The 15773-nt window shown below is 40.9% G+C and overlaps 1 protein-coding gene across 1 annotated transcript; it reads left to right on the top strand.

Annotated features, from left to right (window-relative positions):
* Positions 1–4101: 4101 nt before the first annotated feature.
* LOC117694430 (germ cell-less protein-like 2) lies at positions 4102–5907 on the top strand. Its single transcript, XM_034485328.2, has one exon. The coding sequence runs from the start codon at positions 4127–4129 to the stop codon at positions 5624–5626; it is 1500 nt and encodes a 499-aa protein (XP_034341219.1). The 5' UTR covers positions 4102–4126; the 3' UTR covers positions 5627–5907.
* The last annotated feature ends 9866 nt before the right edge of the window (positions 5908–15773 follow it).

The following is a 15773-nucleotide window of genomic DNA, read 5'->3' as shown; positions in this document are numbered from 1 at the left end:
CCCCAAGTGTGGGGCAGCTCAGGCTGCAACACCATCTTTCAAGTAATACTAACCATGAAAGTAAAAGACTTGTATTTATAAAAACTTCAAGACATCGAAGAAAGAAATTGAAGAAGGATATCAGAAGATGCAAAGATCTCACATGATCATTGATTTATAGAATTGACATAGAAAAAATGGCCATCCTACCAAAGCAATCTACAGATTCACTGCATTCCCCATCAAAACTCCAACACATCCTCACTGATCTTGGAAGAACAAATTTCAGCTTCACATGGAAACACCAAAACACCAGGATAGCTAAAACAACCCCAAACAATAAAGCAACTGCTGGAGGTATCACTATCCCTGATTTCAAGTTGTACTACAGAGGAAGTTTTCATGGATACAGAAGAAGTATGCATTCTGCTTTTGCAACTAGAGTAATAAAAACAACATTGTTTTGACATAAAATCAGACACATTTATTGAACTTGGAATCTGACTGTAGACACAGACAGAAATCGGTACACCTATGGACACTTTATTTTTGGTAAAGAAGTCAGAAATACACACAAGAAAAAGTCAACTTTGGCAAATGGTGCTGGTCAAACTAGGTGGCTGCATGTAAAAGAATGCAAATAGATCCACTTAGCATCCTGCATAAAACGTCAAATTCAAAAAAATCAAAGACCTCAATATAAAACCAGATACTGAATGTGATAGAAGAGCAAGTGGTGAATAGCCTTGAACATGTTGGCCCAGAAGATTTTCTGAAGAGAACACCTTTAGGGTAGGCACTAAGATAAAAAAATAATAATAAATGGGACCTCATGAAATAGAAAGGGTTATATAAAGCAAAGACACTATCACTCCATTAAGGAGGCAGTCTACACAGTGGGAAAATATTTTCACCAACTCCACATGTGATAGAGGACTAATATGCAAACTATATAAACAATTCAAGATATCAAGAAAAAACCATCCACTCATAGATCTAAGCAGAATTCTACAAACAAAGAAACACAAATGGCTAAGAAACACTTAAGGAAATATTCAACATTCTGAGCTATCAGGGAAATGCAAATCAAAACTGTTTTGGTACTTCATATTATCCTGTGAGAATGGCTAAGATCAGCTGCCCAAGTGACAGCTCATGCTGGAGAGGATGTGGAGTGAGGGAACACACTTTGATTGAGTGGTGTATGCTATTGGTTAAATGATCTCCTATTTTCTTCTGACACTGGTGATTCAAGAAGAAACCCCTACATCCAAATTTAAAACCACATTGAAAATTGGAGACATGATATTCTTAATGTCCAACTCATGAGTGAAAGTGTTCTCCTTACTGAAAAACTTATTATTTTTTGATATTTCTGTACATGCATGCATAATATCAAGATTCCTGTAATACCTCTAACCTTTTTGGTCTCACTCCCACTTCTACCAACCCTTTCCTACCCCTAGACCTGTTTCAGACATTGGTTTTGTTTCTTTGTGTTTGTGAACCCTAGAGTTTAACAAGGGTTATCTGTATTGCCATGAGTTAGAAAGTCTCTCTTAGAGACTAGATGCAGGGCAGGGCTCAATGGATATATGGAAGATAATGACTCTCTCTCTCACTCAGAACCCAGCAGTAGCTAATATTTCACCAAAGGAGGGCAAAGCTGAATGGGTCCCTTCCCGGCCCATGAGTTACTGTGGAGAGGCTTTGAGTCACGTGTAGACTTTGTATATACTCACAGGTGTTGTGAACTCATGGTTGTCCTGGTTGTCCTGTAGTGAAAAAACAGATTTCATAGCCATTGTCCTTATCTCCCAGCATGTACATTCCTTCTGCTCCTTTCTTCTGTGAGGATCCATGAGGGTTCGTGCCTAAACGAGACATTAATACCATTCCACCATCTCTCGTTATCAGGCTTTGATGAGCAGTTATGCATATTGTTCCTCACTGCTGTTTATTGCAAAAAGGGCTTCTCTGAAAGTAGCATTTCCCCATGGTTATCAATATAGATCCTTACAAGTGAGCTTGACACCATGACAGTTTATGTAAACAATAGTAGTGCATTCTCCCCTAGGGCCAAAGTCATTTTCTATCCTCTTGTGGAATTGGCCTCAAATACAATCAGAGACACACTGGCTATCCCATAACAGTCACACCACTGTTGTGTAGGTGGGCACATCTTTTGTTGGCAGGCAGAGCGGTATTGCACATCATAAGGTTCATGTCTGGGTAAGACTGCTGATGTCATTACTCTGCCAGCATCCTGCATAGCACAGTCCAGTACTATGAAAGCTAACTAGCTGGAAGGAAGATTTCAGCTCCATTACAACTTAATTCCTCTACATTTTGCAATCAACTTGTGATTGTCTTTTGAAGCAGGGTCTTATCAGATAGTTATGCTGGGCAAACAGAAAGAGTGGAAAGAACTTGGATTATATTCGAGATTTCTGGGGACTTCCTGAATAAAATTTCATATAGCAGTATCTCATAGCTGACATTAGGATTTTTTTTGGGGGGGGGGCTTGGATTTCAGAAGCAGCATCACGTAGACATACAGGCCATTTACCTGCTAAATCTGTCTTTTGAGACTTCTTTTGAATTGTATTATAAAGCAGAAGTTTCCATATGGCTTTTGAAATATATCCTTAGCTTTAGTTAACCCCTCATCCTCACCAGCTTTTCTGTCCTATCTCTGATTAAATTTTTCCCATAGGTGAGATATTTATATTAATGATTGTATAATTAATATGCTTCTGAGAGAACAAATACTTTCACAACTTAAGCATTTCTGGGAAGCTATTAGAGAAGAAAGATCAATTAAAAAGAGGTGGCCCTTGAGTCGGGAAAAAGCTTAGGTTGCAACAAGCCAATATTGATACTAACACAGTTGGGATCATAGTTCCCAATAACATTTAGTGTGGTGAGATCTTCACTGTTCTCACAGATTATTCTAGTGACGTCATCTCGGTATGACTAAAAGCAAACAAGTTAAGGAATGCAACAATTTTATTACGTCTCAAACTATTATGAATTTGAGATTTCTGTATTTTTGGAAATTCATGTACATCATATGATGATTTGCTGGGACAGAATCGTACAATGATGTTTTGCTGAAGCAGACACAGTTGAGAGGATGGTTTGCAGAAGCAGACACAGGTAAGAAGATTGTTTTGCAGAAGCAGACAGTTGAGGGGAGAGGTGGTATTAAGAAACAATATAACACTGACTGCACAGACAGTGGGAGGAGCATCTGGCATTTGTTCACAGAGCTCTGCCTCACTAGTCTTTGCTGACCAGGCTCTGGCATTGGTTTGCCAGCACAGAGGCATAAAAAGAAATATTTAAAAATTTGATTTGGTTTCTTATGAATTGCAATGTATTTACAGTAAGGAGTCCCATAGAAAGTTGATTGGTAAATGTAAATCAGTAATACAAAAACATAAGCCAGGCAAACATATACATGTTAAACAAATTGGTGAAACTTTAGAAAACAATGTTTCTAAATCTATATATGAGTAGGCAAAGTGTCCACAGAAATGTTTGACATATGCATACAACTACTTGCATGAAATTAATACTTGTCATTCATAGTAAGGAAAAAAGATTAATGATAAAATAAGCAGTAACAATGTTTACTGTTTAGATTACTAAAAGCTGTTGGTAAGTGACTATCTTCAATACTACTGACATTTGAGTGCTCTCTCATAGTCCAGGGGCAGGAGTTGAAATTTGTACAATCTTAAACACACATGAGGATGGTTTGGGCCTGGTTGTTCTCTTTACAGAAAAAAAATTCAGCTTACAATAAGCTGAATTTTCAATAAGGAAAGGGAGGAGAAGAGGAGGGGAGAAAGGGAGAGGGGAGGACAGTGGGGCAGAGGTGCAAGGGAGGAGGGTTAGGGAGGAGGGCAAGGAAGGGAAAAGCAGGATTGGTTGCACTTCACAGTTTTTAAAGGGCTTGCTACCAGGGGGGCGGGGCCTGTGCTCAGGCAGGGCACACGTGGACAATGAAGAACGCCCTGCCTTCTCTGTGATGTCAGAGGCTTTAGTAGAAAAATCCAGGGACACTGGGCAGGATTGGCAGAGTACAGCAATGCTAGGACCAAGGAGCCTCTGCGAGAGTCTATTCTAGCAAGTTTCATCAATGGGGCTATTAACCAGCAGGGTCTTGAAATGCAGGGAATCCAGTCCAGTGGAGCCACAGCCAGAAGAAGTCACAGCTGGCCCCAGTTGCCTGTCTGGCAGTCGCAAGCGAAAACTGAGCACATCGGAGAATTTGGCACCAAGCTCTGACATCCATGGACCTCAAAACCAGGGTATGAGTCTACATAAAGTTCTCAACTACATCTACAGGAAAAGGGCTAAGATCTCATCTAATTATGCTTACGAAAATTTATTTTTGAATGGGAATGACAGCGATATTAAAATCCGTGCTCGCCGAAGAACATGGTGTTTACACAAAGTATTTTTGTGTCAGTCGGGCTACTTTGCTAACGTGCTCAAAGGTACCTGGAAAGAATCACACAATATTGTTATTAAACTGGTCATTAAGAATGAGGATATTGATGCCAGATCTCTGCACTTTGTGTTTGGTTCTTTGTACACGGACGAGGATTTGTCACTAACACCTGTGGAAGTTCCTCATGTTTTGGCGGCAGCATGCCTGCTTCAGGTGGATAGAGTAATTTGGCAGTGTGAGGAGACCATGAAGACAACCATCAATAGGAACACTGTATGCTCCTATTATATGGCAGCAGAAACCTACAGATTAAAAGTTGTAAAGACCAGATGCTTTGAATGGCTTCTATATAATTTGATGATACATCCAAGTGTGGCACTTTACAGGGAAGTAGATATGAAGTTGATGTATCTTCTTGGGTCATCTTCTGACTTATTAGTGTTGCAAAAGGAGATCGATGTATATACCACACTGAAAACATGGATGTTCCTCCATCTTAATCCATGCTGGAATGGAACCATGATACAGCTTTTAGATCATACCAACAGCTGGCTTTCCAACTACATGGAATGTATTGATGACAACAGTTTTCTTGAAAGTGAAGAAGGACTAATATTTCAACCAGTGTTTAAAAAACTGAGGTTTCAGCACATTATCTGCGACTTGGCCTCCACAAGCATCCTTGAACAAGATCGTCTAATACCTTTGGAATGGTTGTCACCCATTTATAAACAACAGTGGCTGACTTTGATGCAAGCACAAGAATATGGAGCAATTGGACCACAAGCCATCAATGAAGAAGAACTTGAAGAGTGCACCATGAGGTGCGGGAAAATAATCCCCAAAGATGGTAGATACACTTGGAAGTGGTTAGCTTGCAGATTTGGCTTTCCTCTACGTGTCACCTTTAACAACCACTGTGTAATATTCAGGCAAAGGTGTCAGGAGTGTGATGGTTCTGCCTGCAAAAACCATATCCGAAACGTCTTATACAGAATAACTTTGGTGTGTTTTGATTCCAACGAGAAAGTAACATTCAGGAAAACAACAGGTTATAAAATTCTTCCCTTTGAATATAATGAGGAACAAATTGTAATGAAATTGGATAGTGAAGTTCTAACCTTCCCTTTGTATATATTTGGCAATTTCCTGTTCGTAAACCTAGCAAATGCAGAAAACAAGTAATCTTGTCAATCATTAGACCCTATGAGCATTTTGCAAACATTGAACGGCTCATTTAATCTGAAGGCTGTGTCATAAATACAGTGAAGAAGACCAACAACAAATTGAAAATTCTTGCGAGTCTAATACCACCACAAGTGACTGCTTCCCATCATCACCTTATTTCCTTGTATTTCTGAAGAAAACTTTTACCTCCAACCAAGTATTTGTCAAACCAATTCTAATGAAGCTACTCTTCTGATTTTCACTTACCACTAAGAGTCAAGCTTCAAATGGGAATAAGAGACTATACTTGCAAGGAAAACATCCCAATGAACTTGTTAATTAGATTTGGCCCTAGCTAATGTGGTGACAAAATAAAATTCACTCCATTGCTGAAACAGTTGTGAACCATTGCTTTCTTTATGCTGATATAATAAGATGTAAATCATTGGTTAAAAAGGAATGATTGAGATTAGTCACTGTTGGTGTAGGCTTTCAGATAACCAAATAGTGTCAAGTTTAGGTTTGGATAGCACTTACTGCTTAGTATCTCTAACTATACATGCACACAAACAGATATCTATTTTATAATTAAATATCATGTCATTCTCCATAAGCAAGTGAGTTATATATGCAATATGTTTACATATAAATATATGTTCCCTCATAATGTATTTGTTTATCCATGTAATTGTAAATACTAGGAAATAAAAACTAGACCTTTACGCTACCTGGCTATCAATTTATGAGCTGTTTCACAGTATCCTGTTCAGTTTCTCTGCCTTAGTGTTTTTCCTGTTGCTGTGATTTAAAAATAAACCTTATGAGAGCACCTTCGGGGCAATAGTTTATTTTATCTAATACTTTGAGTTTCCAGGCTCCCGTGGCAGGAGGTTGAAGAAGCTGGTCACATCACACCTACAGTAGAAAGAGGTGACATTTATGCAACCACTGGGCTAACTTTCTCCATTGTATGGAGTTCAGGATCAGAGTCAAGGAATAGTGCCACCCAGGATAGATAGGTCTTCCCAAGTCACTTCACATAATCAAGATAACCTCCAACAGCCATTTCCAGAGCCTGGACTCTCACATGATTGTAGAAGCTGTCACAACTCTTCCTCTGGTCAGCATGATACTCAAACACATCACTTTTAAGCCATAACCTTCCAACCCTTCCTTGATCTTCATAGATTCATAACCATGATATGGTACAAAATTCATTTAATCCAACTTTTAAAGTCCCTATACATAGTTCCCTTGATCAATAATGTGGCTGGTTCTGTTCCAATGCCATGCTGTTTTTACTACTATAGCTTGGTGGTCTAACTGTACTGGGAATAGAGTTCCTAGCAGTTCCTTTTTAATTCAGGATTGTTTTAGCTATCCTGAGTTGTTTTGTTTTGTTTGTTTGTTTATTTGCTTGCTTGCTTCTTTTCTATATGAAGCTGAGAGTTGTCCTTTCAAGGTCTTTACCATACTTCCCTTGGTTACTAGGCTTCATGTGCTTATGATGCCTCCTCAGGTTACTAGGCTTCACCTACGGTTATTAGTGCCCAAATGTCTTCAGGCCTCATATGGATATTCCACTTACCCATCATTACTTGACCTTCCATGAATGCCAGGTACTGAAAAAGCCTTTCAGTCCTCCCAGGTTAAGGGAGCTTGAAATATTTATCACATCTCCAGTGCTTTCCAATCCTCTCATACTTAACCAGCCTATCAGGGTACTAGGATCCACCTGGTTACAAGGCCTTCCATGTTCTCCAGGCCTCCCTTGGTTAAGAGCACTCAGTCGCTTACCAGGCCTCACATGATTACTAGGCCTCACTTGGCTACTAGGCCTCAAGTGGTTTCTAGGTTTTCCATGGTTTGGGAGTGTCCATGAATACTAAGCCTCTCACTAACCAGGCTTCCCATATGTAGACCTGGCCTAACCTGCCATCCAAGAATTTTGTTTACCAGGTCTCCCATGCTTCCTATGCATCTTATGGTTACCAGGCCTCCCACATTTATAGAAAACACATCCTTACTAGTCCTTCCAAGATTTCCAGGTCTTTCTGGGGTTATAGGACTGCTATAGTTAGTAAGCCTTTCTGTTTTTGCCTGGCTAATCATGTTCTCCAGGTCTAAGCTTCCCGGGCTTCCAGGGCATACAAGGTCAACAATTAGTTCTAGGCCTTCCATGTTTTTCTTGTCTTCCATGGGTTCTAGGATTTCCCTGTTTACTAGGCCTCATAATTATGGCTAAGCTTCTTTTTTTTGTTTTTGTTTTTGTTTTTTGAGACAGGGTTTCTCTGGGGGAAATGAAATATTGTTAGTATTCTAATATTGTCCAAAGTAATTTAAGGATTAAATGGAAATCCTTTAACAGCATGAGTTTGTTGCTTTGCAGAAATTAAGAGAGGGAATCCTTCAATTACAAGAAAATTCAAGGGACCCAAATTATATAGAATAAAGTTAATAAAGAGAATAGTTGAGAGGTTCGTACTCTATGATGTCAAAGTTCCAATAATGAGAACTCAGCGATACCAGGTTAACAGTAGACATAAAAATCAATGAAACAAAGTGATTTTTTTTTTTTTTTGGTTTTTCGAGAAAGGGTTTTTCTGTATAGCCTTGGCTGTCCTAGAACTCACTCTGTAGATCAGGCTGGCCTCGAACTCAGAAATCCGCCTGCCTCTGCCTCCCAAGTGCTGGGATTAAAGGCGTGCGCCACCACTGCCCGGCTGGCTAAGCTTCTCTTATTCATTGGTCCTCCTAATTTTTCCAAGAGTTTCAGTCTAACAAGCCCCTTGTGTTTATCAGCCCCCCCACCCCGTTCATACTAGGACTCCCATTTTTCTGAGTCTACCCTTGCTTGGATGCTTCTCATTGTTATCAGGCCTGCTATGCTTTCCAGGCCTCCAAGGCTTATCATTCTTCTGATATATCTTCAGACCTCCCAATCTTTCTAGGTCTCTAATGCTTTCCTCATCATTTTTGGGGTTGAGGATTCCGATGCTTACTAGGGCTACCCATATTCACCAGGCTACTAATGCTGGTCAGACCCCCTAAGCTTTTTAGGCTTCCCAGGCTTACCAGCCCTCCCTTGTTTATTGCTCCATCCATCCTTACAAAGCTTCTCAAGCTTTCCAGGTCTTCCTTGGGTTCTAGGACTCCCATGCTTACTAGGACTCCCCAGGTTTGCCAGCCTACTCATATTTAGTAGGCCTCTTAAACTTTCCAGGCCTCCCCAGTTTAACAGGCTTCCCATGTTTAACAGATGTCCCAGCTTTACTAGGCCTCTAACATTATGCAAGACCCCTATGCTTAGTAGGCCTACCATGTTTACTAGGACTTCTTTGGCTTCTAAGATTACCATGATGGATGAGCCTCCCTATGTTTGTGAGATTTCCTATGCTTACCATGCCCATTAATCTTGCCAGTCCTCCTACATTTCCCATGCCTCCCATGCTTCCAAGGCCTCTCATACTTACCAGATCTAGGACTCAGTTTCTAACTAGGCCTCACATCTTTACTATAGTTCCTTTGGTTACTAGGCCTCATGGGCCTATTTTATCCACTATATGTACTAGGCCTTACCTAGTTACTAGGCCTCATGTGTTCACCAGGCTTCAAATGATTATTCCAATGCCATGACTACTAGGCCTCCAATGTACACCAGGTCCTGAGAAGAATTGCAGGCCTCCCATGTTATAAGGGGCCTATTGTACTACCTATGTCTCTTAGGTTTACCATGTCTCCCATGTTTACAACTCCTCCTACACTTTCCAGGCCTCTAAGGCATAGTAAGACTCAAACATTTTCCAACTCACTCATGCTTACTAGGTTTCTCAAACTTACCAAGTCTATCACGGCTAATGGGCCTCAGTTGCAAACTAGGCCTCACCTACTTGTAAGACCTCCTTGGTTAGTAGGCCTTATATGCTTATTATGCATCCTATGATTACTAGGCCTCACCTGGTTACTAGTCCTCACATATTCACTAGGTGTCACATGCTTTTGGCACCTTGAATGATTACTACACTTCCCATGAATGGCTGCTTCTGACTAGTTTTCCGGGCCTACTCTTCTATCTAACCCTCTTAGGTGAACCTGGCCTCCCATGCTTACCAGGCCTCCTAAGATTTCCAGGCCTCGAAGATTCCACAGCCCTTAAACATTTACCCATTCTCCCACAGTTACAGGCCTCTCATACTTCCCTGGCCTACCAGGTTACTAGGTACTAGTAACTTGTTACTAGTGGTCATGGATAACCCAAGATGTTCAGATGCCACAACCATGAGCTATCCTCTGATAAAAGCTTCTAACATGAAGTAGAACCAGCCCAGAAGAAAGAAATATGTTGCAGTCCACAAAGATGAAAAAGGAGTTGGAGATCTGAAAGACCACTTTGACATCAGACATGGAGACGCAGAGTTGGGAGTTTGCCCATCTGGTCTCCTGTCTTGCTTTGGGGATTACAGTAAAGTGATTGGACGGATCTCAGAAGAGACTGTGACCTTTAGACTTTTAACATTGTTGAGACTGCTAGAGACTCTGGAAATTGGAGTAAATGTAGTTTGCATTATGCTATGGTCATGTGTTTGGACAAGCCTATGGGGGCCAGGGAGTAGAATGTGATGGTTTGTATAAGCTTGGCCCAGGGAGTGGCACTATTAGGAGGTGTGGCCTTGTTGGAGTGTCAGGAGCCATTTACCTCCTCCTCTGAAATAGGGTACAAGCAGAGTAAATGTCTGCCTGCTAGCTAGAGTTAAGGCACGTCAGGGTGTGGTGGCAGATTTCTGGGCCTGTTGACACACGGAGTGTTAGAAGGAGATTGACTTGAGGCTCAAGGCAAGGATCTGAACATTTTATTGATCTTGGTGGAAGGAACAGGGAGGCCTCTGGATAAGAACAGATGGCCTGTGTATATGGCAGCAATTGTTTCTGCTAGCTTGTAGTTTTGCTTCTCACAGCTCTTTGGGGTATAAAAAGGTTATGCAAAATAAACTTGGGGTTGCTGCAGTATTCAATGACAATCTTTCCCAGGTCTATCTCTTGCCTCTGTATCTGTCTTTTTCTTACCTTTCTTACCTATAATCCTAGCTGCCCCCCCTCAGGGACTATTCCACTCCTGCAAGGGTCTCAGTAGTTAGTGCCTGAACTGTGGGGCTCTAAGAGTTAGGGATCAAGTGAAAGACACAGCAGAAAAGGTAAGCACTAGGAAAAAGTAAAGGTGAGGTCACTATTTCTCAGGAATAGAAGTCATAGGAAAGTTCAGAAAAGGGAGCTTGGAAAAAGAAAGAGAGCTCAGAAAAAGTAGAAACTAAAGGAAAACACTGGGAATTGGAAACAGTCACGTGTTTTTTATGCAAATGTTTAAGCGTATGCTTCACATTCAGAGGGCTAAAGTAGGGTACCAGCAATTACAAAAATTTTTAGATTTGTAGAAAAGCTTTGTCCTTGGTTTCCTGTGGAAGGTACAATAAATTTAGCAAACTGGAAGAAGGTTTGGAGAAAGACTTCAAGACTACTATGATGTGCATAGACCAGGTATAATGCCTGTAGATACCTTTACTCTCTGGACCTTGATTAGGGATAGTTTAGATCCTAGACATGAGAGACGGAAGTGGATTTCAGGGAAGCAGTCACCATTCAGAAACGCTTCGATGAAGGAAGGAGAAAGTGAAACTAAGCCACCTGCTCCTACCCTGAGCCTGTATATACTGAGCCAGCATTTGAGCTGCCACCTTATCCTTATAAGACCAGGAGACCCTAGATGGAGGAGAGGCTGAGCAGCTGGAGGAGGAAGCTGCTGGATATCATGAGAAGGAGAGTTCTTTGCCGATTGCTGCCTTGGCAGAGTCTGAAATTTTTTCCAAAGATAGGTGAGTTACAGAGGAAGGGCAGCCATTGCAAAACGCTTTCACTTCATTGTCTGTGCAAGTACAGCAGTTACAGGCTCAGCAAGCTCAAGGGAAGTTCTTGGACCCATCAGAGTGGATTCCAGGGCTGAGAGCTAGGAAAACTCCAAGCATCTGGGCTAAACTCTACCCCCCCACACCCCCAGAAAAAAATGTAATGGCAGTAGTGGAAAGTGGCCCCACTGTATTCCTATATATATTGTATGCATTAAAATGCATATAAATTATATAAGCTGACATATATCATACAAGTTAGAATTTATATACATTGAAACATATATGTTTGCTGGAGCGTGGGTAGTAGTTTTCTTATGTGTTTGTTTGTTTATTTCTTTGTTTGCTGTCACATAGTATACAAAGACTGATCCCAAATTCTTTGAATTTATGATGGTCTCTTTTATGTCCCCAGATGTGTTGTATTTTAGAAAAATGTCCATGTGATTCTGCGTACAATGTATACTCTTTGGTGTTTGGATAGAATATTCTGTAGATATCTGTAAGTTCGTTGATGTATAATGTCAATAAATTTTGATGTTTCTCTATTTTGTTCAGTTGATATGTGTATTAGAGAACTTGGATGTTAAAATAATCTACTATTAATGAACTGATATCAATCTGTCTTTAATCCGAGTAGATTTTTTAAAATATAAAATTGGGAATCCCTGAGTTTGATGCATGTAACCTTAGCCTTTTCTCTTTGATGTCATTGAGCCTTTTCTGTGTCCTGTCTTATTCAAATCTTTGAATTATTTGAGAAGATTTTTATCCTTCTTTGAACTTCTGTGTGCTGGAGTTCGCCTATGTAATTCTCATAGATACTACACAACTTTTGATTTTAGAGAGAAGACTGATCGGGTTGATCTTTCATATTTGTTGGTATTCCTAAGGTGAGATCTGGGCATGTGGAGTGCCTTTGTTGGTTCAGAGTGAGTGATGGTTGGAGCATAGTGAGGGTAACAGAAGATGAATGGGTGTGTTCGGACCAGAGGTGTGTTAGGTCAGCCAAACAAAATGGCTGGGTGGAATGAATTCAGATGGACTTAGGACACTGTGGTGGTACACAGGCTGTTTGTCCTGTGTCAAGGTGTGAGTGTGGAAGTAGATATGTCATAGTGGAAATGTTGGCTATAAGCGAGTCCTATTGTTTGGTGGGTGGATAGGTAGGATCCTGGCCCAAGTCTAGTGCTACTCCAGAGTGAAGACAGAAAGAACAGATGAGTCTGGGGCACTGTTTGTGGGAACCAGGCTAACTATGGTAGGTTGTAGAAAAGGCCTGGATGAGGTTGGAGTACTCACCAGGCTATACCTGGAGGAGGATATTGGAAGTCAGGGGTGGAGTGGGGTTGTGGAAGCTTCACAAAGGGTCCTGTGGGTGGAGGTAGGTAGGGCATGTCCTCATTCACTGCCTTTTAAAATATAGATATGTTTCAATAGTAATGAGTTCTCCTACCTAACATTTCTCATCAGCAGTTTTCATTTGTTTCCCTATTTGGCCTCCTATTCTTTATTTGTCTAGAATATGCTGATTGTCATTTTTATTGTATGTTACAAATGTAAAGGGTGTCTCCTTTAAGATTTGATGAGCTCTTTGAGATTTAGTGTTCATTTTCCTTTTGAATTCCTTGGAGAAAATTGTATTTGTTGTTCATTTATGCCAATTGCTTGTTGATCAGTTCATAGTTCTGTATTTTCCTCAGTCATCTATGCTGGTCTGCATACCAGGCACTATTCCAGGGGATCTACAGAGCTCTGGCTTGGCTGGAGTGGCCAAAGAATTACAGCTTTCCATGGGGGAGCTAGGGCAAAGACAGGCTGCCGGGCCTCTTCTATAACCAACCAACTGCTGCTGCTACCCAGAGTCAGTGGCAGGCAGCCAGATGCAACCGTGGCTAAGAGCCAGGGTCCAAGCCACCAAGCAGGAAGTGGTTGTGGTAGGCTCAAGCAGCTTCCAGTGATGAAAGAGAGAATTCAGGAGAAAAGAGGGTATTCAGGAGAGAATACCCTTCCCTGGAGTGTTACAGCTCGGTAAGACAGGCACTCTCAGAGGACCTTTGGCAAAATAACTCATGCACGTTATTCCTTGTGGATTGGAATCTTAGAAGCATTTTAGGGTAGTTTGGGATTTAAAGGCAGATGCTTTCTATTGACTTAGTCTGAGGTGTTAGGGATGCCTCATCTGCATGTGGAAGGGCTTCAGGTGTTGTCACTATGTGACTGATTATCAGTCCTCTCAATGGGGTTTCCTGGTTGGCCACATGTTCCAGGACATGAACCTGGTCTGGAGTAGATTTAACTACCTTCTGTTCTCAATTATGAGAATTGCCAGGGTTTCTGAATCTGCTCGACCTTACTAGGTTTTCTGTCTGGTGTCATGATCGACTGTTCCACACATCTTAGCTATATTTCTAAAATACCTGCCATGTCACTTAAATTTTCAAATAATTGGATAACTGTTGCACATGTTCTCACTTGTTACAGTGAAAGACTACACTTATAAAATGTAAATGAAATATAAACATGCATATGAAAATAGAGAGGCATACTCTTTCATCATCCTTCAAAAGATGTAGCTCTGTCTTTTTCAAATCCAGGATCAATCAGGGTAGTGAAACAAAGGAGAAGCCCCATGTTCTGGAACTAACTATAGAAACACGGTTTCCCGTGGCCTCCAGGGGCACAGGCATCACAAATTGAGTGTTTCACATGCAATGTGCTTGCATTGCCAGAGCATGTTAACTTCACACCTTAATCTTGCATTTTGTCAGTTGCATATTCCTTTGCCACATCCTGCAGTGCTCAAAGACAGACATACCTGGCCAATGATATAACGAACATTGACAGGAACATTTACAAAAAAAAAAAAAAGCTGAGATCACTTGTTCATGCCTGCTCTGATAGAGAGCACCAACTGCAACAGCAATGTGAAAACTCAGCCCATTACTATAGACATGTGAATTCAGGACGCAGGTGTATCTTATACAGTTGAAAAGGGAGGCAGGTTTTGCCAATCCCCATAGGAGGTTTGTTAGAGACCTCAGGCTGCAGTCATCTTACAGAAGGTCACTGAGATTGACAGTGTCTGCTCACATTGTCACTACCCACAACTTGACCTTTAAGAAAGGATTTGCCGGGGCTGGAGAGATGGCTCAGTGGTTAAGAGCACCGATTGCTCTTCCAGAGGTCCTGAGTTCAATTCCCAGCAACCACATGGTGGCTCACAACCATCTATAATGGGGTCTCCCTCTTCTGGCATGCAGGTGTACACAAAGATGGAGTACTCATATCCAGAATATAAATAAATAAAATCTTAAAAAAAAGAAAGGATTTGCTAGGTCTGACCCAAGGAAGGTTTTGCCAATTCCTTGATAGCCAGGTGATTAGGGAGGATACAGAGTAATAACTGCTGTGCTGTAAATTCAGGAATGGAAATGAAGGTGGTACGACGTCAAAGTTATAAACGCTAGCTGAGTAGGTATACCTCAGGTAAATAACCCACCAAAATGCTTTCTGGAGTGTTCACTCTTTCAGAACCATCAACTTACCTGCTATCCACTTATCCTTAGGATTTTGTTTGGATTCCATGGCAAAATACTCAGGGAACCAAACAAGGGTAAGCATGAGTTCTTTCTTCTTAAAATATAGCTATAGTGTGTAAGTGTGAAAGACAAGAAAATGTTGAGCTTTCCAAAAAGGGAAAGTGTATTTCAATCAATGTGTTATTATCAAAATATGTTCTAGGAAGTGTTATTTATCTTGGAAATTGTTTTTTAAATACTGGATATAATATCTCTACTTATTTGTGGGTATGAGAATACGTTTTAGAATGTAGTTAGCAGTAGTAGATTCTCTTCTAAGATCCATGACTTCACTAGCCCCCGGGATTTGGGTAGATTTCTAGTATCAGGCATGATTCCACTTCTATCCAGTGAACCTCAGGGCCTCTCACACAGCTATTGGTTACCACAGACATGGTAGTGCCTCTCTTGTACCTTTATAGCGCTCTTGTGATGCTGGCTCTTGTTGTGGTTCATAAGTGTCACTGATAAACACAAATATTAATTGCCTTCCCCCTTTGGCAGCTTGCAGAGTATTTTCTGGTACTATGGAAGCTAGACCTCAAAAAGGAAGCTTATAAGTTAGGTCTATCTGGAATAATAGAAGTCCTGTGTCCTATGTGTGCATGCTTTCAGGAATACAGACTGACATGCAACCTCTGAGAAAGAGAAATCCAAAGGGCAACAACAATATCCTCTATTTTTTGG

This window comes from Arvicanthis niloticus, chromosome X (genome assembly GCF_011762505.2).
Source record: "Arvicanthis niloticus isolate mArvNil1 chromosome X, mArvNil1.pat.X, whole genome shotgun sequence".
Classification (NCBI taxonomy): Eukaryota; Metazoa; Chordata; class Mammalia; order Rodentia; family Muridae; genus Arvicanthis; species Arvicanthis niloticus.
The sequence above is the reverse complement of the archived record's forward strand: the minus strand, read 5'-3'. Positions and strand labels throughout refer to the sequence as shown.

Bases quoted from the DNA above. Each gene is read 5' to 3' on its own strand.
- LOC117694430 (XM_034485328.2), top strand. From the start codon at position 4,127: ATGGGGCTATTAACCAGCAGGGTCTTGAAATGCAGGGAATCCAGTCCA.